Genomic DNA, 26,101 nt, shown 5'->3' with positions numbered 1-26,101 from the left:
ACACAGGAGCCTTAACCGGGGGAGACCATTCATATGCCTCCACAGTATCTTACCAGTTCCATACACACAATAAGATGGATCAATATTGTGTTAAAGTCCAGCTGAACTCATTTACATAGTTTATTTGGTCTGCATTGGAGTCTGTTGGTCGAGAAGTTGGTGTTTTCTTGTTTCACCCCAGTCGTTTGAAGTGACCTAGCTTCAGGGGAGGAAATAACAAGGATCCTACGGAAATATGAACTGAGCACCTATTGTACCGTCCAGCACAACTATCTCTGCATAACAGGGAGGCGGCCCTAAAGACAAGGTTTACCCATTCAAGGCAAGGGACAATGTAATAAAGGGAAGAAGAAAAAGGGTCTGTAGCTCTGAGTATTGTTGCACTCCATTGCTCATACGAACCCCAGCAGGAATTCATTTCAGTCAGGGGTTATAGTCACCCAACCCCCACCCTTGCTGAAATGACTTGTTTGAGTATGATAAAAAAAAACACATCGCCGGGTGACATATCACTTCACAAACAGGGCCTGAGAGGAAGGAAGCAGGCTGGCTCGGTGGCGTGGGTGTGGGAGTGAGTGTTGCCTGGGTAAGGCTGCCTGTCTGCTTGGGGTCATGGAGGGACAGGTTGCTGGAGGGATTGAACCCAGCCACAGCCCCCCCAGCCTCTGACTGTCGCCTGGATTGACCCCTCAAATACAACCCGGACATGAGCACTTCCGAGGTCAAATGCCTGACAGAAATTATTATGAAAGAAAATATGTGCAGTGCGACAACGTCTCAGTCGAGCTGACCCAAACATAAAACAAAAACACTCCCATTACAATGCTGAGTAATGAGTCGCATAAACAGTTCGAAAGGTGGCACGAGATGGTTTAAAAAGGACCGGGGTTCGATTTCTAAAGCTGTACTATGAAGTGGAAGGGAGAAGAAAAAAATATTAATTATATTGCAGGGCAAAAAGAAAATGTCACTCTCCTAGAGCAAGAAAAACAGGAAAGGAGATGTTCCAGTAACATCTGATGGCAGCGTGCCTCAGAGTGCCGGAGAGAGGAACGACTTACGGCCTGCTCTACCCCTAGTAAGAGGTATGTTAGGCCTACTTATTTACTTTACATTCTTGCAAAGCTAATACAACACAATTGGTACATTTTGTGGCTGGAGAAAGTCACATTTTGGAGTGCCCCAAAATCATCTCTCTTCTCCTCTAGCACATGCCCTGGTGGAATTTTCCAACCCGATAGGAAACTGTCTGCAACCCACCGTGATACAGAACACCCGGTGACTCAGTCTGCAGAACACATATCAGCAAGGAACACTCGGAGGACATTGAGTAAGGGTGGAGATAAAGACACACTATAAATCTTTGCAGAGCCCTGGCATGATGGTCTGTGGATCTCAAAGATAAAGTGTGAGGGGTGCTACACATTTCACTGTAGAAGCTCATTTCTTTAAAATGGTACCAGAGGCATAGAATTAATTTGGCTGGCTCCTCATCCTAAAATCCTATGAAAGCATTTTGAATCTAAAATGACCCCCACCCCCAAAAGAGTGAAATGTGCAAAAGCGAGACAGCTCGCTCAGACCTTATGAAAATGCGATGTCGAGTCCAGACACAATAGCTCCACAGATGAGTAAACAGAGTCCAGACACAATAGCTCCACAGATGAGTAAACAAATGGAGTAGCCAAGACGTAACAGCAACAGTCCCTTTCTGCTACTGGCTGATGTCAACGCCAATGAGGTCACTGCCTGACAAAAGTAAATGGGACAGGACCACATAGGGGCCGCCAAACAACCCTGATCGCTCCGGGGGAAGCATTCATGAGGCATCGCTAACTGCAGCCCCACAGTCCCTCCCAAAACTGTTCTCAGCGATTTGTGGGATACACCTACATAGTACCTGCTCATCAATATGGTAACTGCCAGTATGTTCAGGAGTTGGGATTCACTAAAGGGTGTTATTCAATCAAAATCGCTGTTTCATCGATTGGACAAAAACATTCCTCTTTCCGTACTGTGAGGAAGGTGAATGAACACCCAATTGGTTAACTTTTTGTTGTTTCACACGTCATTCTCTTACTGATTATGTAAATTGAAACATGCATTATTGCAGCACAGGCAGACTATTGTTTTGTCTTTCCCCAGGCATTCACTGTTGCCAGGTTGGATTGAATATGGCCTCATATTAGTGGAATAATAGAGATTGTGGAAACACTTTCAATCCAATGTGAAAACATTTTGAATGTGAAACCACTATATTGATAGGAGCTAACACAGAGAAGCTGACTAGAAAATATACTGTGTATTTAACACTAATTTAGAGATAACATCAGTATTGTAGTTGTCTGCTTTTATCTACCAAAGCTGGAAAACTATTATTCTGCCCAACATCTCTGACCAATATCCTTCTAATCCCCTCCTTCCACCCCCACATCCTGATTAGTTCATAACGCCCAGGTAAATGGGACTTCACCACACCTCTAGCAGACCTCTTATGGTGTTTGAGGGGTTTCACGAGTATACTTCCATATCCCCGGTGCCCCGGACCAGGTCTTAATAAAACCCCTCCCTTCTAAAAGGAGAGGGGAGGTAAGGATGGAGGGATGACATTGTTTTTGCTGTACAAACTAAGGTGCTCATTGTCTGAATTAAGGTCCTGAGTTGTCTGGGTTTTTAGTCTATTTTAATCAGCGCTGCAGTGGATAGTTTTGCAGGCTCCTGACCAATTCTGTTATTTTGTGTGTTTTTTGATGCTGATCTTAACTTCTTTTGTATATAATGTCTCCGCAATCATTTCCTAAGACCGAAAACTGCTTCTGGACATCAGGTTACCGATTTGGGTGAAAATGTTTACTTCAACGAGGCGGCAGCTCTGTATTTTCTGCTTTCATGGGACCAGGCCCTAATCACCTGGACTCGAAAGAGGAAGCAGCAGCGAAAGTGTGGCAAGCGAGGTGGCATCCTGACGAGACCAAGCAAATAGAACAGAGGGCAATGGTGGTCTATTTGTGAACTTGCAGTCAACGGAGAACCTATGAGAGCATTCTATTCTGAAGTGACCCCCACCCCCCAAAACTATCATGATCAGCTCCTTTATTTTACTGACATTGAGGGAGAGGTTGCTGTCCTGGCACCACACTGCCATGGTCGGACCTTCTCATCATCATCGGTGATCAGTCCTTCCGCCATTGTCGTCAGCAAACTTAATGAAGTCATGCACGGCCACACAGTCGTAGGTGAACAGGAGGGGACTAAGCACACCGCTGAGGGGCCCCCGTGGCAGATGTGTTGTTGCCCACCCTTACTGCCAGGAAGTCCCGGATCCAGTTGCAGAGGGAGGTGTTCAGTCCCAGACACTTGAACTTGGAGGAGACTATGGTGTTGAATGCTGAGCAGGTGGGTGAGGGCAGCAGCAAAGATTCCACGCGAGCCTTTGCACGAGCCTTTGCACGAGCCAAATTGCTCACAGCTCCCAAGGAGGAGTCGGTGCCTGTCACCCGCAAGTGACAAGCTTTTAGGAAGTGTGTTAAGTTTGTGAAAGTGGCAAAGATGTGTCGACTGTGAAATCCAACTGATTCCATTGTGTGAAAACGCACACTATAGGGTTGCATTCCTGTGGGATGCCCTCAGGACCTGTAGGTTCTATGACTGCGGCACGGTCTGCATTTTTCATGCTGCAGGCGAGAGGTCAGAGATTATTTGGAAATGGTCATCTTTCTGCTTTGTATGCGTTAACATACCTATTGTATCAACCTTTTCACACGGACAGTCTTACATGAACTGGCACATTATCGGGCTGGCGTTCGCATGGTCTTCATTGTTATTGTTCTCCTTACAAATAAACTCTGGACATGTACGGGTTCCTGTCAAAGTGCCTTATTTTCTGTATGTCGTGTTGTCATTTCTAATGTAACACACCGTATGCATGTATGGAGCATAATGCATTTACAGTTTTATTCACTTGTTTTCAAGTACTGGTGAGAAATAATGCATTCCGATTATAGATCGTAATGGACACCTATGATGTGTGTAAAATACCTTTTTGAAGATAGTACTGATTATAAATGAGCTCATGTTAAGCTATTTGCCAGCTATGTGTGGTGCTGTTTGTTGACATTATACAATGCATTCTTGGTGTTACGTAAACGTCTGTAAACGTCAGACCAAAGATGTTATGAGGTGAAGGAATGGTTCACTCATCTTTCAAGTAAACTTCTGGAAGTGAATGAAGGGACGTGAATGATTGTAAACAACACACCCCTTTCAATATACACACTGCAAACAGAGAAAACTCATCTAGGTCTCCTCTTATTATCTTTGGTTGACTAGAAAAAAACTAAATGGAGGTGCGCAAACACTACCCATGATGGATTACTTTTGTTTTCTAGATAGTATTTTGATCAATGGTGAGCTCAACCGTGATGTGATGCATTTTAAATAGTAAATCGCTATTAGCCAATTCATAGTTGGTTCTGTCAGCGAGTTGTTTCTGTCAGAAAGATATCTAATCTAAATATGACCGCTTGTGTAATGTCAATCTTTCCTCAGTTAGCGCTAGGATGTAGCCTACATTTTCCGGTTTGGATGATTGTGTTATGCTGTCGTTACTTCTGTGAATGTCAGAAGATTGCATCCAAAAATAAACTGGTCATATTCAGGACATAGCTTTGTAAGGACAGCTTTTATGCTAAATGTTTGTGGCTAGCTCAAATGCTGACTGTTGCAGCAATGGAAACTGGACGTTCTAGTCAAACCAGTTTGAGCGTACGCTGCAGGGACCACTGTAGAATGATCACAAACATTTGTTGGTACTTGTGAAAAAGGTTAAACCTCTATTAGCGCATGAACAGCTAGCGGGACACCTACGACAACATCCCGTGAAATTACAGAGCGCGAAATTCAAAATACAAAAATCGTAATATTAAAACACTCATGGAAATACAAGTGTCATACATCATTTAAAAGCTTAACCAACCGCATTGTCAGATTTCAAAAAGGCTTTACGGCAAAAGCATACCATGCGATTATCTGAGAACAGTGCCCCACACCAAAATACTTTTCAACCAGCCATGCGTCACAAAATCACAAATAGCGATTAAATCACTTACCTTTCGAAGATCTTCCTCTTTTTGCAATCCCAAGGTTCCCAGCTGTACAATGGTTGTTTTGTTCGATAAAGTCCTTCTTTATATCCAAAAAGGTCTGTTTAGTTGGCGCCAATGATCTCAGTAATTCTCTCTTTCAACATGCATACAAACGAATCCAAAAAGTTACCAATAAAGTTCATCCAAACAAGTCAAACAATGTTTCAAATTAATACTCAGGTACTCTAATATCTAAATAAATGATCATATTTAAGACTGAGAATAGTATGCTCAATAGGGAACATAAATACCGAAGAGCGCGCACCTCATTCAACAAGACCACTTTTCTGATGAGAGACAAGTTGTAGTTCTTCCAACTACTTGTTAATTTTTCAAAAAACAAGCCTGAAACCCTTTCTAAAGACTTGACATCTTGTGGAAGCCATAGGAACTGCAATCTGGGTCCTATATATTTGTATTTCAATTAGGCAAGCACTGAAATTGCCTGTGACCTCAAAAAAAAGCATTCCTTGGGTTTTCGCCTGCCATATCAGTTCTGTTATACTCAAGAGTGTTTTCTATCCAATGCTACCAAGTATATGCATATCCTAGCTTCTGGGCCTGAGTAACAGGCAGTTTACTTTGGGCGCATCAGTCATCCAAAATTTCGGACAAAAACCAGTATGCTAACAAAGTTAAACACTGTTTCCCATGCTTGTTCAATGAACCATAAACAATTAATGAACATGCACCTGTGGAACGGTCACACTAACAGCTTACAGATGGTCACAGTTATTAAGGTCACAGTTATTAAATCCTTAGGACACTAAAGAGGCCTTTCTACTGATTGAAAAACACCAAAATAAAGATGCCCAGGGTCCCTGCTCATCTGCGTGAACGTGCCATAGGCATGCTGCAAGGAGACATGTGAGACGCCTAAGACAGCACTACAGGGAGACAGGACGGACAGCTGACCGTCCTAGCAGGAGCTGACCATGTGTAACAACACCTGCGCAGGATCGGTACATCCGAACATCACACCAGCAGGACAGGTACAGGATGGCAACAACTGCCCGAGTTACACCAGGAACGCACCATCCCTTCAGTGCTCAGACTGTCCGCAATAGGCTGAGAGAGGCTGGACTGAGGGCTTTTAGGCCTGTTGTAAGGCAGGTCCTCACCAGACATCACCGGCAACAACGTCAGCTATGGGCACAACCCACCATCGACCAGACAGGACTGGCAAAAAAGTACGCTTCACTGACGAGTTGCGGTTTTGTCTCACCAGGGGTGATGGTCGGATTCGCATTTATCATCGAAGGAATGAGCGTTACACTGAGGCCTGTACAATGGAACGGGACCGATTTGGTGGTGGAGGGTCCGTCATGGTCTGGGGCGGTGTGTCACAGCATCATCGGACAGAGCTTGTTGTCATTGCAGGCAATCTCAACGCTGTGTGTTACAGGGTAGACATCCTCCTCCCTCATGTGGTACCCTTCCTGCAGGCTCATCCTTACATGACCTTCCAGCATGACAATGCCACCAGCCATACTGCTTGTTCTGTGCGTGATTTCCTGCAAGACAGGAATGTCAGTGTTCTGCCATGGCCAGCGAAGAGCCCGGATCTCAATCCCATTGAGAACATCTGGGACCTGTTGGATCGGAGGGTGAGGGTTAGGGCCATTCCCCCCAGAAATGTCTGGGAACTTGCAGGTGCCTTGGTGGAAGAGTGGGGTAACATCTCACAGCAAGTACTGGCAAACCTTGTGCAGTCCATGAGGAGGAGATCCGCTGCAGTATTATGTACAGTGGGGCAAAAAAGTATTTAGTCAGCCACCAATTGTGCAAGTTTTCCCACTTAAAAAGATGAGAGAGGCCTGTAATTTTCATCATAGGTACACTTCAACTATGACAGACAAAATGAGAAAAAAAATCCAGAAAATCACATTGTAGGATTTTTAATGAATTTATTTGCAAATTATGGTGGAAATAAGTATTTGGTCACCTACAAACAAGCAAGATTTCTGTCTCTCACAGACCTCTAACTTGTTCTTTAAGAGGCTCCTAGAGGACCCAGGCTCTGAGGGGTGGCCAGTCCTCTTCTGGCTGTGCTGGTTGGAGATACGAGTACACGACAATTAAGGCCAGATTGTTCTTCAAGATGTTGAAACGTTTATAGATGACCAGTAGGGTCAAATAATAATCACAGTGGTTGTAGAGAGTGGTCAGTACCTCAGGAGTAAATGTCAGTTGGCTTTTCATAGCTGAGCATTCAGAGGTCGAGACAGTAGATGCGGTAGAGAGAGAGTCGAAAACAGCAAGTTCGGGACATGGTAGCACGTCCGGTGAAACAGGTCAAGGTTCTATAGCCCGCAGTCAGAACAGTTGAAACTGGAGTACCAGCACGACCAGGTGGACAGGGGGTAGCCAGGCCAGATAGTCCTGAGGCATGATCCTAGGTTTTAGGTCCTCCGGGAGGAGAGGGAGAGAATTCGAGGGAGCATACTTACATTCACACAGGACACCAGATAAGACAGGAGAATTACACCAGATATATCAGACTTACACTAGCCCTCCGGGGACTGAGCTTAATCTGTGTCTGGGAAACTGGCCTTTAAGCAAACTAGTTTAACAATCTCATCTATCAAACCCCATCCAGAGGGCACGTTCACTGAAACCACACTGGTCAATCAGTCACTTATCATTAGAACCGCAGGGCCTTGAGGGACCTGCCCTTCAAGCTGCCATTCTGACTGCTAACAGGTGTAATTCATATATTTCATATATGCTATTGCAAAAATAGTCATTTGTGTTCATGAAGGTGTCAAGTAACAGAATTTATTTTAGTTAAAAAAATATTTAAAAAATAGCATTTTCATTCGTTTATAACTGTTTATAACTGTAGGCTATAGGTGAAAACAAACTGGTCGTTTATAACTGTAGGCTATAGGTGAAAACAAACTGGTCGTTTATAACTGTAGGCTATAGGTGAAAACAAACTGGTCGTTTATAACTGTAGGCTATAGGTGAAAACAAACTGGTCGTTTATAACTGTAGGCTATAGGTGAAAACAAACTGGTCGTTTATAACTGTAGGCTATAGGTGAAAACAAACTGGTCGTTTATAACTGTAGGCTATAGGTGAAAACAAACTGGTCGTTTATAACTGTAGGCTATAGGTGAAAACAAACTGGTCGTTTATAACTGTAGGCTATAGGTGAAAACAAACTGGTCGTTTATAACTGTAGGCTATAGGTGAAAACAAACTGGTCGTTTATAACTGTAGGCTATAGGTGAAAACAAACTGGTCGTTTATAACTGTAGGCTATAGGTGAAAACAAACTGGTCGTTTATAACTGTAGGCTATAGGTGAAAACAAACTGGTCGTTTATAACTGTAGGCTATAGGTGAAAACAAACTGGTCGTTTATAACTGTAGGCTATAGGTGAAAACAAACTGGTCGTTTATAACTGTAGGCTATAGGTGAAAACAAACTGGTCGTTTATAACTGTAGGCTATAGGTGAAAACAAACTGGTCGTTTATAACTGTAGGCTATAGGTGAAAACAAACTGGTCGTTTATAACTGTAGGCTATAGGTGAAAACAAACTGGTCGTTTATAACTGTAGGCTATAGGTGAAAACAAACGGGTCGTTTATAACTGTAGGCTATAGGTGAAAACAAACGGGTCGTTTATAACTGTAGGCTATAGGTGAAAACAAACGGGTCGTTTATAACTGTAGGCTATAGGTGAAAACAAACTGGTCGTTTATAACTGTAGGCTATAGGTGAAAACAAACTGGTCGTTTATAACTGTAGGCTATAGGTGAAAACAAACTGGTCGTTTATAACTGTAGGCTATAGGTGAAAACAAACTGGTCGTTTATAACTGTAGGCTATAGGTGAAAACAAACTGGTCAGTGAATTTTATTTGGAGTACTTTTGTTCCAACTAGGAAACAGAAACCATATGTCTTAGAACACTAAAATGTTATTTGGATTTTAAAATAGTGTACAAAATACCACAGACGCACAGTCAGCAAAACACACGGTCAAGTGTTGAAAACAGTAGCCTAAACATCATTATAAGCGCCAAGTGTGCTTGATAAGTGAAAATCAGCACAAAAGCAACAATGGCATTATATTTCAAATATAATATGCCCTATAGGCAATATCAAATGTGCTAAAATAACTTGAGAAATAGGTGGCCCATTTTACATTAGGCTTTCTGTATTACTGGACTATATCATCCGATATACTAGATGTAGTTTGGGAAGCAGAGTTGGAGTCTTGCCCTTTTCTCTTTATAGCTTTTAGGAGTGTGAAGATTTTCATTATTTCTATTTTTTTCTCCCCAATTTCATGGTATCCAATTGGTAGTAGTTACAGTCTTGTCTCATCGCTGCAACTCCCGTATGGACTCGTCCTCCGAAACACAACCAAACCAAGCCGCACTGCTTCTTGACACAATGCCCATCCAACCCGGAAGCCAGCCGGAAGAAACACTGTGCACCTGGCAACCTGGTCAGCGTGCACTGCGCCCGGCCCCCCACAGGAGTCGCTGGTGCGCGATGAGACAAGGATACCGGCCAAGCCCTCCCTAACCCGGACGACGCTGGGCCAATTGTGTGCCGCCCCATGGGCCTCCCGGTCGGCAGCCGGCTTGGACTCGAACACAGAATCTCTGGTGGCACAGCTAGCAGTGCGAAGCTGTGCGAAGCAGTGCCTTAGACCACAGCGCCACCCGGGAGGCCCATAGGAGTGCGACGATTTTCAACCAGAGCAATATGGATGATCAATATTTACATCTAGGCAATGTAGTGAACTATAGCCTAATCATATTAAGGAAGTACATTTCCTTGGAAAGAACTGCCCTGTGCTTCTCCACCCATACTTAGGCTATAGCCTACTCTATTTAATTGAGGCCACACAAGCTTCTGGTCTCGAAGGTATGGAATCTGAACTAGAAGCGGCAAGAAAGATGACTGCTACACTTGCCACGTTTTGCATAAGGACATAGCCTAACTTTTTAGGATGACGATTTGCAGGCAGAGACAAACAAAGGGGTAATCAATACTTAATGAAATGGGTGCCACGCCTGCTCACCCTAGTAGCCAGCCTATGCACCCGTCGTTCGACTCACGTTATTCCATTATCAATATTTATTTAGTGATTGGTGTATGGGGCAGAGACTCTCTGGCTACTGTTAGCTACGGTTTAAGGGGGGGGGGGGTTGTGTTTAAGACCACTTCATCACTCAGAGGCCTGTTTGCTTTGGTTGCCAACCCAGAAAGCAGTGGGCTCCTGATGAAGTGGTAAGCACACAAGTGGAGACTGAGAAACTAGAGAGAGCAGCATGACGCTGGCCCTCTCTCCCTCATAGTCCCTGTCCCCTCCTCTCTCTCACTCATCCCGTATCCACACAGTCTGAGCCACGGGCTGTCGATTGGCCAACGAATGTAAAACAAACTGAATCGATAGCCTGTGCTGGCTAATTATAGGGGTTGGTGGGGTGGATGAACAACATCAGTCTCACACTGGCACCACTGAGGGTCTGATCTGTATAGCTGCAAGGAAAGGCAACAGGACAGGGCAGCAGCCGCAGTCTGGTAAAGAGCCACCCAAGGGCACCATAGTAAGGTCTACTACAGTTCCAAGCGGATCTCAGGAAATAGATAGAAAAGTATATTTGTATATATGATATTACCAGTTGACACAGGTCCTAATATTGGGTTAGGGTTACTCTGCCACACAACATTGGGGGAAAAGTTCTGATGTCCAAGTTAAATAAAAGTCCAGAGAGACGCACCTCATTTGTGGCCTTTAACTCTTTTGTGGGCCAGCAGGTGTGTTTTAGCGTCTGCTCATTCCAGTTTCATCATAGCAGAATAATAAAATGGGCCTTGAGGAGGAAATGTGGGTACTGTGTGCACTAGGCCCTCCAACCATCAAATGGGTCAATGGCCCCACTTCACTTCCCTTCCCTTTCCCCACTACAGCCCAAACCCCAGCCCCTTCTCCTTGGAAAGTTGTTGCTTCTCTTCCCATGTTGGCAGGGCCAACCCTCTTCTTTCACCAGCCACCCATTTGGATTTCTCCTCCGAGGCTATTTATAGCAGCCTCTGAAATTCAAGTCCACCGAGGGTTCCTCTAACAGCCACCGCTTTACCCCCTACCTCCCATCATGCAGTGGGGCACAAGGACTGAGACCTTTAAGGGGGTAGGGACTCTGCACCTCAGCTCAAACTAATGCAGAGTCCTTTGTGAAGTTAGTAACACACTCTGAAATGAAGCTAGTTATGTCACCAAGACACATACTGTGGTGTGTAGCACCCACTATGACAAGGTGTCAAGAACTCATAGGGAATCAGATTAATTAGCTATAATTGTGCGTTTCGCTACAAAAATAGGTTCAATGGCTACTCGATGAAGGGAAGTCCCATACACTCACAGGGCACCTCCATCAATATAGACACAAGACTGATTTTATAATACCTACTGAATATAGGGCATAAAAAGTGTTTTACTAATGCTTTTCACTGCATACAGCTTTTTGAAAGTGGGAATATTACATGCAGGCCTAATGATATCCCCGACATCCACAACCAGAGAATGCACTAATGTGGAAATAACGTTGGAGAAGGATGTGCACGTTTCAATAGGGAGACAATGGGTTTTTCTTTTACCTTTTGAAGACTGGTAGGATTCAGTTGTGTCTTGTCAATGATTTTAATGGCAACCTGTCAAGAAAGAGTAAAGGAAAACAATTAATCCTCTAGCAACCACTCCTAAAGACAAGAATTGGCAAGCCTGTAAACGGGCCACCAATGACAAACGTGTTTCTCAGAATGCATAGTTGCAATTCTAGACTGTGTAAAGCATTGCCTCTAGGTGGGGGTCTCAATACAATTTGCTTCAGTTCCTCTAGTTTGTTGTGTAAAGCATTGCCTCTAGGTGGGGGTCTCAATACAATTTGCTTCAGTTCCTCTAGTTTGTTGTGTAAAGCATTGCCTCTAGGTGGGGGTCTCAATACAATTTGCTTCAGTTCCTCTAGTTTGTTGTGTAAAGCATTGCCTCTAGGTGGGGGTCTCAATACAATTTGCTTCAGTGCTTCTAGTTTGTTGTGTAAAGCATTGCCTCTAGGTGGGGGTCTCAATACAATTTGCTTCAGTGCCTCTAGTTTGTTGTGTAAAGCATTGCCTCTAGGTGGGGGTCTCAATACAATTTGCTTCAGTGCCTCTAGTTTGTTGTGTAAAGCATTGCCTCTAGGTGGGGGTCTCAATACAATTTGCTTCAGTTCCTCTAGTTTGTTGTGTAAAGCATTGCCTCTAGGTGGGGGTCTCAATACAATTAGCTTCAGTTCCTCTAGTTTGTTGTGTAAAGCATTGCCTCTAGGTGGGGGTCTCAATACAATTTGCTTCAGTTCCTCTAGTTTGTTGTGTAAAGCATTGCCTCTAGGTGGGGGTCTCAATACAATTTGCTTCAGTTCCTCTAGTTTGTTGTGTAAAGCATTGCCTCTAGGTGGGGGTCTCAATACAATTTGCTTCAGTGCTTCTAGTTTGTTGTGTAAAGCATTGCCTCTAGGTGGGGGTCTCAATACAATTTGCTTCAGTGCCTCTAGTTTGTTGTGTAAAGCATTGCCTCTAGGTGGGGGTCTCAATACAATTTGCTTCAGTGCCTCTAGTTTGTTGTGTAAAGCATTGCCTCTAGGTGGGGGTCTCAATACAATTTGCTTCAGTTCCTCTAGTTTGTTGTGTAAAGCATTGCCTCTAGGTGGGGGTCTCAATACAATTAGCTTCAGTTCCTCTAGTTTGTTGTGTAAAGCATTGCCTCTAGGTGGGGGTCTCAATACAATTTGCTTCAGTTCCTCTAGTTTGTTGTGTAAAGCATTGCCTCTAGGTGGGGGTCTCAATACAATTTGCTTCAGTTCCTCTAGTTTGTTGTGTAAAGCATTGCCTCTAGGTGGGGGTCTCAATACAATTTGCTTCAGTTCCTCTAGTTTGTTGTGTAAAGCATTGCCTCTAGGTGGGGGTCTCAATACAATTTGCTTCAGTTCCTCTAGTTTGTTGTGTAAAGCATTGCCTCTAGGTGGGGGTCTCAATACAATTTGCTTCAGTTCCTCTAGTTTGTTGTGTAAAGCATTGCCTCTAGGTGGGGGTCTCAATACAATTTGCTTCAGTTCCTCTAGTTTGTTGTGTAAAGCATTGCCTCTAGGTGGGGGTCTCAATACAATTTGCTTCAGTTTCTCTAGTTTGTTGTGTAAAGCATTGCCTCTAGGTGGGGGTCTCAATACAATTTGCTTCAGTTCCTCTAGTTTGTTGTGTAAAGCATTGCCTCTAGGTGGGGGTCTCAATACAATTTGCTTCAGTTCCTCTAGTTTGTTGTGTAAAGCATTGCCTCTAGGTGGGGGTCTCAATACAATTTGCTTCAGTTCCTCTAGTTTGTTGTGTAAAGCATTGCCTCTAGGTGGGGGTCTCAATACAATTTGCTTCAGTTCCTCTAGTTTGTTGTGTAAAGCATTGCCTCTAGGTGGGGGTCTCAATACAATTTGCTTCAGTGCTTCTAGTTTGTTGTGTAAAGCATTGCCTCTAGGTGGGGGTCTCAATACAATTTGCTTCAGTGCCTCTAGTTTGTTGTGTAAAGCATTGCCTCTAGGTGGGGGTCTCAATACAATTTGCTTCAGTGCCTCTAGTTTGTTGTGTAAAGCATTGCCTCTAGGTGGGGGTCTCAATACAATTTGCTTCAGTTCCTCTAGTTTGTTGTGTAAAGCATTGCCTCTAGGTGGGGGTCTCAATACAATTTGCTTCAGTTCCTCTAGTTTGTTGTGTAAAGCATTGCCTCTAGGTGGGGGTCTCAATACAATTTGCTTCAGTTCCTCTAGTTTGTTGTGTAAAGCATTGCCTCTAGGTGGGGGTCTCAATACAATTTGCTTCAGTGCCTCTAGTTTGTTGTGTAAAGCATTGCCTCTAGGTGGGGGTCTCAATACAATTTGCTTCAGTTCCTCTAGTTTGTTGTGTAAAGCATTGCCTCTAGGTGGGGGTCTCAATACAATTTGCTTCAGTTCCTCTAGTTTGTTGTGTAAAGCATTGCCTCTAGGTGGGGGTCTCAATACAATTTGCTTCAGTTCCTCTAGTTTGTTGTGTAAAGCATTGCCTCTAGGTGGGGGTCTCAATACAATTTGCTTCAGTTCCTCTAGTTTGTTGTGTAAAGCATTGCCTCTAGGTGGGGGTCTCAATACAATTTGCTTCAGTGCCTCTAGTTTGTTGTGTAAAGCATTGCCTCTAGGTGGGGGTCTCAATACAATTTGCTTCAGTTCCTCTAGTTTGTTGTGTAAAGCATTGCCTCTAGGTGGGGGTCTCAATACAATTTGCTTCAGTTCCTCTAGTTTGTTGTGTAAAGCATTGCCTCTAGGTGGGGGTCTCAATACAATTTGCTTCAGTTCCTCTAGTTTGTTGTGTAAAGCATTGCCTCTAGGTGGGGGTCTCAATACAATTTGCTTCAGTTCCTCTAGTTTGTTGTGTAAAGCATTGCCTCTAGGTGGGGGTCTCAATACAATTTGCTTCAGTTTGTTGCTTAATTAAGTTTAGTTTACAGCATTTAAAGCACAGTATATCTAGTTCTATTGCCCTATTACTCTATTACTCTCAGGCCATTAACTTGCATTTTGTTTGTTTCACCAATGAACGAAATGCAATTACATTGACTATTGTTATGATTAGTGCAGTGCGTTGCCCCTGGACTATTCAGGTAAAGGAAGGGTGAGGTGACTGGTATTAGCAAAGCCCACAAACGTACTTTGTGAAAATAACTTCCTCCATAAAGTACAAACAATTCTACTTAACTGTATTATTTTCTCGACAAACACATTAGATAATGCACTATCAATCATGACAGGTGCCTCCGGAGTCTGATGGGGTCTCACCTCTCTGCCCGTGAGGATGTGGCGTGCCAGCTTGACCTTGGCGAAGTTTCCCTTGCCGATGGTCTTGAGCAGCCGATAGTTTCCGACGTGCGGCTGCTCGTCGGCACACGAGGCGATAGAGTTCCGGGAGCGGGAGCCCGAGTGCCCGGGTCGTGTGGTCACCTCATTGCGTCCATCAGCGTGCGAGGTGTGCTGTGGACAGAAGATAAGTCTCTCAGAGGTCATTTGAAGTCACGTGTCAAAGGACATCGACTAGAGGGGACATTGATCTTGCGCAGACAGGCAGCAGCAAAGCAGCTTACAACTTGACACAATCAAAAGCCAAACGCTAGAAAAGGTCAAATGTTCCTTGCCTGGAGGGCATTGGTCAGAGCAGAACTTATCAGTAGGCATTCAAACAATCACTATGGGTAGAGCCATGGTCTAGTGGTAACACTTCCCGGCACGTGTCACATCTGGGTCGTTTCATGTCATTTCAGCAAGCAATGACACCCACCATCTCAGATTGTTCTGACAGATTCTGTAGTTCGAAACTGATAACATAAGCATTCTGGAAACATTACTTTGTTTAAATATAATTTGATCTCTTGAGAAATGAATCTAATTGACGGCACCCAAATTGTACTGTTCCTTCTTCTTATGTAAATGTATTCTTAGAAAAACAAATCAGGTAATGGAATTTTAACGCCATGGTCATAACATGACATAACAGTTGAAAAGAACAGAGAAAAGTCTAAGTTGGACCTGTTTGAACTGACCTTTGACTGAAAAGACAAAGGACTTTGCAGCAGCACGGTGTGTTCACCGAGGGTCCAACGTTTGTGCTGCGTGGGGATGTTGTTCCCCCCGGATTGAAATGGTTGGGATTATGTACCATCTTACATCCTGATATTACCAGGTTCTGACCACTAGATGGTAAGGTTCTTGCTGTTAGGTGATCATTTCTTTACTTGTTAAACTCGGAGCGGTTGTTTTGGGCCTGGTACCGGGTTTGCGGAGCTTACGTATCCACTCTGTCAATGTCGCTCAGAAAATAGAAAGTGACATCCTTCAAAAGCTACAGAACTTATCTTTTTGGAAATTGTGCTCAAATCCTACTGCTAGCGAAATCATGAGAATGCTCCCACCACCACACAGGTCATAAATCTATGGTGATATTCATAGAGTATACAATTTAGATGTTTTTTTTTCTCCTGTTCACATCATTGGTAAGGATTGCAAAGGATACAAACATACAGGCATAAGGGTAAGAAAGTACTGGTGAGTAAATAATATCAGCACTGCCTGGAATTGAGGGTAGAGATTGCTAAATGTTTGAACAACGTTGAAAAGTCATTAGTATTAAAGTATGAGCAAAGCAGTCGAGTGAGCATGTGGCTGCACGCACACAAACTTGACATTGAGAAACCTTCCCACGGTATAATACCTCATCTAGAGAAACCTTCCCACGGTATAATACCTCATCTAGAGAAACCTTCCCACGGTATAATACCTCATCTAGAGAAACCTTCCCACGGTATAATACCTCATCTAGAGAAACCTTCCCACGGTATAATACCTCATCTAGAGAAACCTTCCCACGGTATAATACCTCATCTAGAGAAACCTTCCCACGGTATAATACCTCATCTAGAGAAACCTTCCCACGGTATAATACCTCATCTAGAGAAACCTTCCCACGGTATAATACCTCATCTAGAGAAACCTTCCCATGGTATAATACCTCATCTAGGGAAACCTTCACACGGTATAATACCTCATCTAGAGAAACCTTCCCACGGTATAATACCTCATCTAGGGAAACCTTCACACGGTATAATACCTCATCTAGAGAAACATTCACACATTGTAATAACTCATCTAGAGAAACCTTCCCACGGTATAATACCTCATCTAGGGAAACCTTCACACGGTATAATACCTCATCTAGAGAAACCTTCCCACGGTATAATACCTCATCTAGAGAAACCTTCCCACGGTATAATACCTCATCTAGGGAAACCTTCCCACGGTATAATACCTCATCTAGGGAAACCTTCCCACGGTATAATACCTCATCTAGAGAAACCTTCCCACGGTATAATACCTCATCTAGGGAAACCTTCCCACGGTATAATACCTCATCTAGAGAAACATTCACACATTGTAATAACTCATCTAGAACAGACTTATTTCAGAAAACAGACCATGAACAGACTCAAAATAGCACGGCAAGCAGTACCGGAGTGCCAAGTCTAGGTCCAAAAGGTTTCTTAACTGGTTCTGTTAACAGCTAATCAAAATCAAAATGGCTACCCGGACTATTTGCATTCCCCCCCCCCCCCCCCCCCCCAACACACTTTTACCCTGCTGATACTCTGTTTTTTTATCTATCCATAGTCACTGTACCTCTCCCTAAATGTACAAATTACCGCAACTAACCTGTGCCCCCGCACATTGACTCTTTACCGGTACCCACTGTATTTAGCCTCACTACTGATATTTTATTGTTGAGACTAGTCAGGTTCGAGGAAAAGGTGAACGGAGAAAAGTACAGTGAGATCCTTGACAAAAACCTGATCCAGAGCACCCAGGACCTCAGACTGTGGCGAAGGTTTACCTTCCAACAGAACAACGTTCCTAAGCACACAGCCAAGACAACGCAGGAGTCTCTGAATGTCCTTGAGTGGCCCAGGAAGAGCCCGGACTTGAACCCGATCAAACATCACGAGAGACCTGAAAATAGCTGTCCAGCAACGCTCCCCATCCAACCTAAATCAAATCCAATTTTATTAATTGAATGCGCCGAATACAACACCTTAGTGAAATGCTTGCTTATGAGCCCCTAACCAACAATGAAGTTTAAAGAAGTACAGAGAAGAATAAGAAATAAAGTAACAAGTAATTAAAAAGTAGCAGAAAAATAACAACAGCAAGACTATATACCGGTACAGAGTCAATGTGCGGGGGCACCGGTTAGTTGAGGTAGTATGTACATGTAGGTATAGTTATTAAAGTGACTATGGAAAGATAAGAGAGTAGCAGCGGTGTAAAGGAAGGGGGGGGGGGCAATACAAATAGTCTGGGTAGCCATTTGATTAGATGTTCAGGAGTCTTATGGGTTGGGGTAGAAGTGGTTGAAAAGCCTCCTGGACCTAGACTTGGCGCTCTGGTACCGCTTGCCGTGCGGTAGCAGAGAGAGCGGCCTTTGATCCAGAAGTCAGCCCTATTTGGTAAAAGACTAAGTCCATATTACGGCAAGAACAGCTCAAACAAGCAGAGAAATGATAGGTCAGTCAATACGGAAACATTTTCAAGAACTCTGCACTTCAAGTGCAGTCCCAAAAACAATCAAGCACTATGATGAAACTGGCTCTCATGAGGACCGACACAGGAAAGGAAGACCCAGAGTTACCTCTGCTGCAGGGGATACGTTCATTAGAGTTACCGGCCTCAGAAATTGCAGCCCAAATAAATGTGTGACAGAGTTCAAGTAACAGACAACTGTTCAGAGGAGACTGCGTGATGCAGGCCTTCATGGTCAAATTGCTGCAAAGAAACCACTACTAATGGACACCAATAAGAAGAGACTTGCTAGGGTCAAGAAACACAAGCAATGGACATTAGACCGGTGGAAATCTGTTCTTGGTCTGATAACTTCAAATTTGACATTTTTGGTTCCAACCGCCGTGTCTTTGTGAGAAGCAGATTATCGTCACATGTATGGTTCCCACTGTGAAGCATGGAGGAGGAGGGGTGATGGTGATTTTCTGGTGACACTGTCAGTGATTTATTTAGAATTCAAGGCACACTTAACCAGCGTGGATAACACAGCATACTGCAGCGATACGACATAGACCCAACACACCACCAGGCTGTGTAAGGGCTATTTTAACAAGAAGGAGAGAGATGGAGTGCTGCATGAGATGACCTGGCCTCAAGCCAATTGAGATCATTTGGAATGAGTTGGACCGCAGAGTGAAGGAAAAGCAGCCAACAAGTGCTCAGCATTTGTGGGAACTCGAACACTGTTGGAAAAGCATTTCAGTTGAAGCTGGTTGAGAGAATGCCAAGAGTGTACAAAGCTGTCTAAGCACAGAGGGATTTATTTAACACTTTTTTGGTTACCACATGATTCCATATGTTATTTCATAGTTTTGACATCTTCAGTATTATTCTACAATGTAGAAAATAGTACAAATAAAGAAAAGCCCTTGAATGGAGTAGGTGTCCAATCTTTTGACTGGTACTGTATGTAAATGTGATACCAGTTTTTTATTTTTAATACATTTGCTAAAATTTCTACAAACCTGTTTTGCTTTGTCATTATGGGGGTCATTATTGTGTGTAGATTGACGAGGGAAAAAATATTTTATCCATTTTAGAATAAGGCTGTAATGTAACAAAATGTGGAAAAAGTCAAGGGCTCAGAATACTTTCCGAATGCACTGTACATCATCCACAGCATAATTATTAACTTGACCATGCTTAAAGATATATTCAATGTGTGATTTGTTACCCATCCACCAATTACTGCCCTTCAATACGAGGCTTTCAAAAAGCTCCCTGGTCGTTGTAGTGGATTCTGTGCTTGAAACGTAATACTTGCCTGAGGGAGGAAGGTGTAGCCATTAAAATAAAATCATGTCAACCCCTATTATTTCACATAGAGTCCATATAACTTGTGATTTAAGCCAAATTTTGCAAGCTAGCATTATTATTTTATTTTTTAAATCTTCACTTAAATCAGTAGTTAAACTACACATGGTTGATGATATTACTAGGTTTACTTGCTTGTTCTGCGTTGCATGTAATCAATGCGGTGCCTGTTAATTTATCATCGAATCACAGCCTACTTCAACTTCGCTAAACGGGTGATGATTTAACCTCTCTTGGGTAGGGAGCAGTATTTTCACATCCGGATGAAATGCGTGCCCAAAGTAAACTGCCTGTTACTCAGGCCCAGAAGCTAGATTATGCATATAATTGGTAGATATGGATGGAAAACACTCTAAAGTTTCTAAAACTGTTAAAATTATGTCTGTGAGTATAACAGAACTGATATGGCAGGCGAAACCCCGAGGACAAACCATCCCAAAAAAATGTCAGCATATCACTGTTTTCAATGACTGTTAGTTTTATTAAGGCTATCACTTTTATTGGCTGTCACTTTTATTACTTTTATTAAGGCGAAATCCTCCCAGATTGCAGTTCCTAGGGCTTCCACTGGATGTCAACAGTCTTTAGAAAGAGTTTCAAACTGTTTTTGTTTTTTAAATGAGCCAGAAATTGTATTTTTTCTAGGTGGCTCCCATTTTGGCTGTAGTGTTTCCAAGCGAGTGAAGAGAGTGCGTTCTTTGGTATTTATCTCTGGTAAAGACAATAACAATTCTCTGTCTTAAATTGTATAGTTTATTTACGTATTAGGGTAACTAAGGTTTGATTATAAATGTGGTTTGGCTTGTTTGGAAAAGTTTATTAGTAACGTTTGGGATTCATTTTGTATGCATTTTGATGGTGGGAAACTGGGTGGATTATTGACTGAAGCGCACCAGCTAAACTGAATTTATGGATATAAAGAAGGACATTATCGAACAAAATGACCATTTGTGATGCATCTGGGATCTTTTGGAATGTCAACAGACGAAGATCAAAGGTAAGGCATTTATTATAGCGCTATTTCTGACATTCGTGGCGCACCTGCCTGGTTGAAATATGTTTTTCATGTTTTTGTATGCGGGGTGCTGTCCTCAGATAATCGCATGATGTGCTTTTGCCGTAAAGCCTTTTTGAAATCTGACACCGCGGCTGGATTAACAAGAAGTTAAGCTTTATTTTGATGTACTAGACTTGTGATTTTATGAAAGTTAAATATTTATAATTTGAATTTCGCACTCTGCAATTTCACATGATTTTGGCCAGGTGGGACACTACCTGCGCATTCGCGAAAAAAAGCACAATCGTTGCACAAATGTACCTAACCATCAATACACAAGTATATTTTTGAAAACCTGCATATGTAGTTAAAAGAAATTCACGTTGCAGGCAATATTAAATAGGGAATTTGTCTCACGTCTCTTGCGTTCAGTGCAAGCAGAGTCAGGGTATATGCATCAGTTTGGGCCGCCTGGCTCGTTGCGAACTGTGTTAAGACCATTTCTTCCTAACAAAGACCGTAATTAATATGCCAGAATTTTACATAATTATGACATAACATTGAAGGTTGTGTAATGTAACAGCAATATTTAGACTTAGGGTTAGATAAAATACGGAACGGTTCCGTATTTCACTGAAAGAATAAACGTTTTGTTTTCGAAAGAGTTTCCGTATTTGACCATATTAATGACCAAATGCTCATATTTGTGTGTTTATTATACTATAATTAAGTACTTGATTTGATCGAGCAGTCTGACTGAGTGGTGGTAGGCAGCAGCAGGCTCGTAAGCATTCATTCAAACAGCACTTTACTGCGTTTGCCAGCAGCTCTTAGCAATGCTTGAAGCACAGTGCTGTTTATGACTTCAAGCCTATCAACTCCCGAGATTAGGCTGGCAATACTAAAGTGCCTACAAGAACATCCAATAGTCAAAAACGTATATGAAATACAAATATTATAGAGAGAAATAGTCATATAATTCCTATAATAACTACAACCTAAAAGTTCTTAACTGGGAATATTGAAGACTCATGTTAAAAGGAACCACCAGCTTTCATTTATGTTCTCATGTTCTGAGCAAGGAACTTAAACGTTAGCTTTCTTACATGGCACATATTGCACTTTTACTTTCTTCTCCAACACTTTTTGCATTATTTAAACCAAATTGAACATGTTTCATTATTTATTTGAGACTAAATTGATTTTATTTATGTATTAAATTAAGTTAACATAAGTGTTCATTGTTCATTCAGTATTGTTGTAATTGCCATGATTACAAATACATACGTATACACAGTTGAAGTAGGAAGTTTACATAGCCAAATACATTTAAACTCAGTTTTTCACAATTCCTGATATTTAATCCAAGTATAAATTCCCTGTTTTAGGTCAGTTAGGATCACCACTTTTTACACCACTGTGGAATGTCAGAATAATAGTAGAGAGAATAATTTCAGCTTTTATTTCTTTCATCACATTCCCAGTGGGTCAGAAGTTTACATACACTCAATTAGTATTTGGTAGCATTGTCTTTAAATTGTTTAAATTGGCTCAAACGTTTTGGGTAGCCTTCCACAAGCTTCCCACATTAAGTTGGGTGGATTTTGGCCCATTCCTCCTGACAGCTGGTGTAACTGAGTCAGGTTTGTAGGCCTCCTTGCTCACACACACTTTTTCAGTTCTGCCCACAAATTCTTTGGGATTGAGGTCAGGGCTTTGGTCACGGCCACTCCAATACCTTGACTTTGTTGTCCTTAAGCCATTTTGCCACAACTTTGGAAACATGCTTGGGGTCATTATCCATTTGAAATAATCTGTGTAAACAACTGTTGGAAAAATGTCTTGTGTCCTGCACAAAGTAGATGTCCTAACCGACTTGCCAAAACTATAGTTTGTTAACAAGACATTTGTGGAGTGGTTGAAAAACTAGTTTTAATGACTCCAACCTAAAGTGTATGTAAACTTCCATCTTCAACTGTATATATATATATATATATATAAATAAATAAAATAGCAGATTAATTGGTGTCGGTCAACCTCTAGCTGTGATGCAGGTCCTCTTGGTCAAATTGGGCACTGCTGTCCTTTCCTGCCCATCATGTCAGATGGGCCAACCAAAACCAAGCACCTTTCTCAATCTCAACCCTCTGGCAACGGTGAATGGGGTCCTGCAGGGTAAAACATATACCCTCATATTTATGTAACTAAACAGTGTATTAACATGTGGTTACATGGGAAATGTCATTATTTTGTTTGGTGACAGACTTACAATGAACAGGGGTCACCTTTAAAGCATTAAGAAATATCTTGCTGCGTTTTGTAAATGCAGATCTAAAAATGCTTCGTATTGTCATTTCTGCTCAGCATCAAACTAATGCTGTGCTTCGGTTGCTCTTCTCCACTGGGATGTGGAACGGGAATCCTATTAGCAGACAGCCTCTGACATGTAGCTACTTGTCTCTGGTAAAACGCAAGATTAACTTTAAACAAAACATTTGGAAATGTAGCTGGCTACATTCTTTGTATAATAAACATTAGAAATATGAATGGCCATGCATCGTTTTTGGCAACAAAAAAAAATACCTTGCTATTTCATTGTAAGCTCACTAAGTTGTGTGGCTAGCCAGCCAAAGAGCGTTGCACTGTGTTGTCACGTGATGAAAATGAAGCTATTTTCTGCTGAATGTGTTGCACCAGTGTATCTTCTGTGAAGGAAGACTATAGTTGCACGCCCCTGATCACTCTATTGACGCAAAACAATTGTAGACTTTCAATACGAATTGCAGCTCTGCTTTTTGAAAATGCAGATTTCTGAACTCTAACGCGACCCCTGATTAGTTTAAATTCATTGGTTTCAGTAGCTAGGTTTATACAAATATTGTATAATCTGCATTTAAAAAATAAAAAACATTTTAACACCAGAGGTGTTTCCATCCAACTGCCGTTTTAATCGGATAAAATGGTTTGCATGGTGAAAATATTGCATTTTCCACTCTACAGAATGGTTTTGTCACAAAAACTGTTGCGATAAATGGCATACTTGTCCGATCTGGTTTTGGCGCATGCGCTAGACAACAGTTCACTGATAATGTGGACAGGGAATGTTATTTGATGAGTTTATGGATAAAAAAAATTATAATTCAATTATAGTCAAGCACCGATCCTTATGTCACCAGCATCATTCAAATGACAGGCTACCCTCAATAATTATCGGACATTTGCATGAAGCTCATCACCGTGCACATAACTTATTTCATAACGTATTGTGGTTATTACATCTGCCTATAAAAACTCTGCATACTTTATGCATGAAATGGTTGGATGGAAACCGGTTTACTGCTGAATGAGAAATCATAAGATGTCGCCAAACGCTTCAGCCTCAGTCTACATGACACACACAAAGAGCATCGTTGTAACATTGTGGCAACATTGACACACTGCTGGGATGTTACTGCTGTGAAAACAACCCCTTAGTCTGTGGTTTCTACTTTTCAGTCACAACACGTTCTATTTGTCTATGACCAAGTGTTTCATAAGACAGTGTCTGTTCAAAAAACACAAACAAAACACTTAATGGAGGGGTAATATTTTTGCTACTTGTGTGCACAGAGTTCTGTGCCTACAACTACTGTGTTGAACCCGTTTTCCCCCTCCTCTCGGATGAGGCCCATTTTAAATGCTAATGACACCAGCATCCAAGTAGCTTACCCTCTATCAGGGTTTCTGTCAGGAAAATGTGGTTTCATTTACCGGAGATGTGAGAAATTCACCAGACACATGCATTGCGTGCGCAATTTGATTAGAAGGTCCACCCCACAGTGCTCAGAATGACTGAAAATCACATTTAGATTAGGGTCATTTATCTTAACAGAACATGCAAGTCGAGGATGAAATGACATGTCTTTACCACGCACTTTGAAGATGTTAGAATAACTGTCCACATTGATTTTTCCTCAGCCATCAAGACGAGCAACAAAAAGCTACATTGCTAGCCTATGCATAGGTGGAGAGTGAGTTTCAACTTTGGGGAAACATTTTCACCATAATCCTTTATAGTAAAGCATGCCATGTATCATCGCATTTGCAGACTTAGGTAAAATAGCCTACTATTTGTATTATGATGAGTAGATTGGATAATCATCATTTAAGCCAATAATATATCTCAATCACTGTTCGCAAAAACCAGATTGTTCTTATGCATGGCTGAGCGTGTATAGCGTAGAGGCCTGGGATATAGGCTATATCAGATACGTTTCTTCATTCTTTGCACGGGAAAAAAATGTCATGCAATTCTACTCCTTCATAGGAATGGGGACATGATCAGACTTTTTGTGTAATACGAAAAATGACAGGGTGGCCTACTCTGTTGACAATGACAAACAGATCAATGAAAACGACCTTAACCATGTAACGGGCCTAAGAGAAGGGGAGACGCCAATAGAATATGACGGCCATCTAAACTGGAGGAGGAAAACGAAACTGAAGTGGCACAACAATGATAAAGAATGAATATGACCAACGCGCACTCACCGGGGATATGGCCGATGCTCTCCGCTGGTGACAATAAGATAGACCTACTGTTTTTCGTTCCATTAAGTTGATCATTTTGATAACTAAAAGAAAGACGAGTCTTGTCATTGTCTTCTCTTTACAGCAATAGCCATTTGCTTTGCAAACTGTTTTTCCCACGATTGCATTTTTTTTTATTGTGACATGCCTGGCTGGGCCTCTAAATATCACTGACAGTCGTAACTCAACAATAATCTATTTGGTATTTGCAGGGGATGCTTCATTTCTTTAAAACAATCCACTCTTCTCCCCCCTAGGGGAAGCTAAATTATCCTCTGTGGCCAAATCATTCTTTAGTGGCCTTTTTATTATTTTATTTATTTCTGTATAGACAAGAGTAGCCTAAATTAGGCTATATCATTTTGTCAATTTAATTCAATTGACTTAGCTTCCCCTAGCCTTATGGACGCGTCGCCTATGAGCCTATGTCAATCTAATATCCCCCATAGAATAGGTACACTTTTTTATACGAACGTTTAGCTTAAATATGTTGATCAAATATTAATTTAACATTATTAGCGCAAGTGCAGTTGGCTATCAGACAATAAAAGAAAGTTGAAAACCAATAGAACATGAGCGAAATAGGCTACTGGTTTCAATGGCATGTGGAAGGAAGTCCTTACAAAATCATTTCCTCCACGGATATGGTCAGATTTTGCCTAGGCTACATTGAAGCAAGGTAAAACATTCCTCACAATATGTAGTAAAATGTTCAAGTTTCAAACAATTAAGTAGCTATAGGTTTTCAAAATGCATACAGCCTCCAGCTCATTGCAAAGTGGTGTGTGATGCACTGATGAAACCTGCCTTACTTGTGCATTTGAATTGTGAAGGGGAAGCGCACTTAAATGAGCCAGTAAAGAAATAAAAATAGCTTCTTTTTTTTAAACATCG

The 26,101-nt window shown here is 42.0% G+C and overlaps 1 protein-coding gene across 7 annotated transcripts in view; it reads right to left on the bottom strand.

Annotated features, from left to right (window-relative positions):
• The window catches only part of LOC109880232 (MAP/microtubule affinity-regulating kinase 3), a 177,074-nt gene that overhangs the window by 145,003 nt on the left and 5,970 nt on the right, over nt 1-26,101 (bottom strand). For all 7 annotated transcript variants that reach the window (XM_031800767.1, XM_031800770.1, XM_031800771.1 and 4 more), the window contains exons 2-3: nt 15,004-15,195; nt 11,768-11,821 (exon numbers count right to left, since the gene is read on the bottom strand). In XM_031800767.1, coding sequence (XP_031656627.1) covers nt 11,768-11,821; nt 15,004-15,195 — 246 coding nt within the window. The remainder of the gene's footprint in view (nt 1-11,767; nt 11,822-15,003; nt 15,196-26,101) is intronic.

Source organism: Oncorhynchus kisutch, linkage group LG21 (genome assembly GCF_002021735.2).
Source record: "Oncorhynchus kisutch isolate 150728-3 linkage group LG21, Okis_V2, whole genome shotgun sequence".
NCBI classification, from domain to species: Eukaryota; Metazoa; Chordata; class Actinopteri; order Salmoniformes; family Salmonidae; genus Oncorhynchus; species Oncorhynchus kisutch.
The sequence above is the reverse complement of the archived record's forward strand: the minus strand, read 5'-3'. Positions and strand labels throughout refer to the sequence as shown.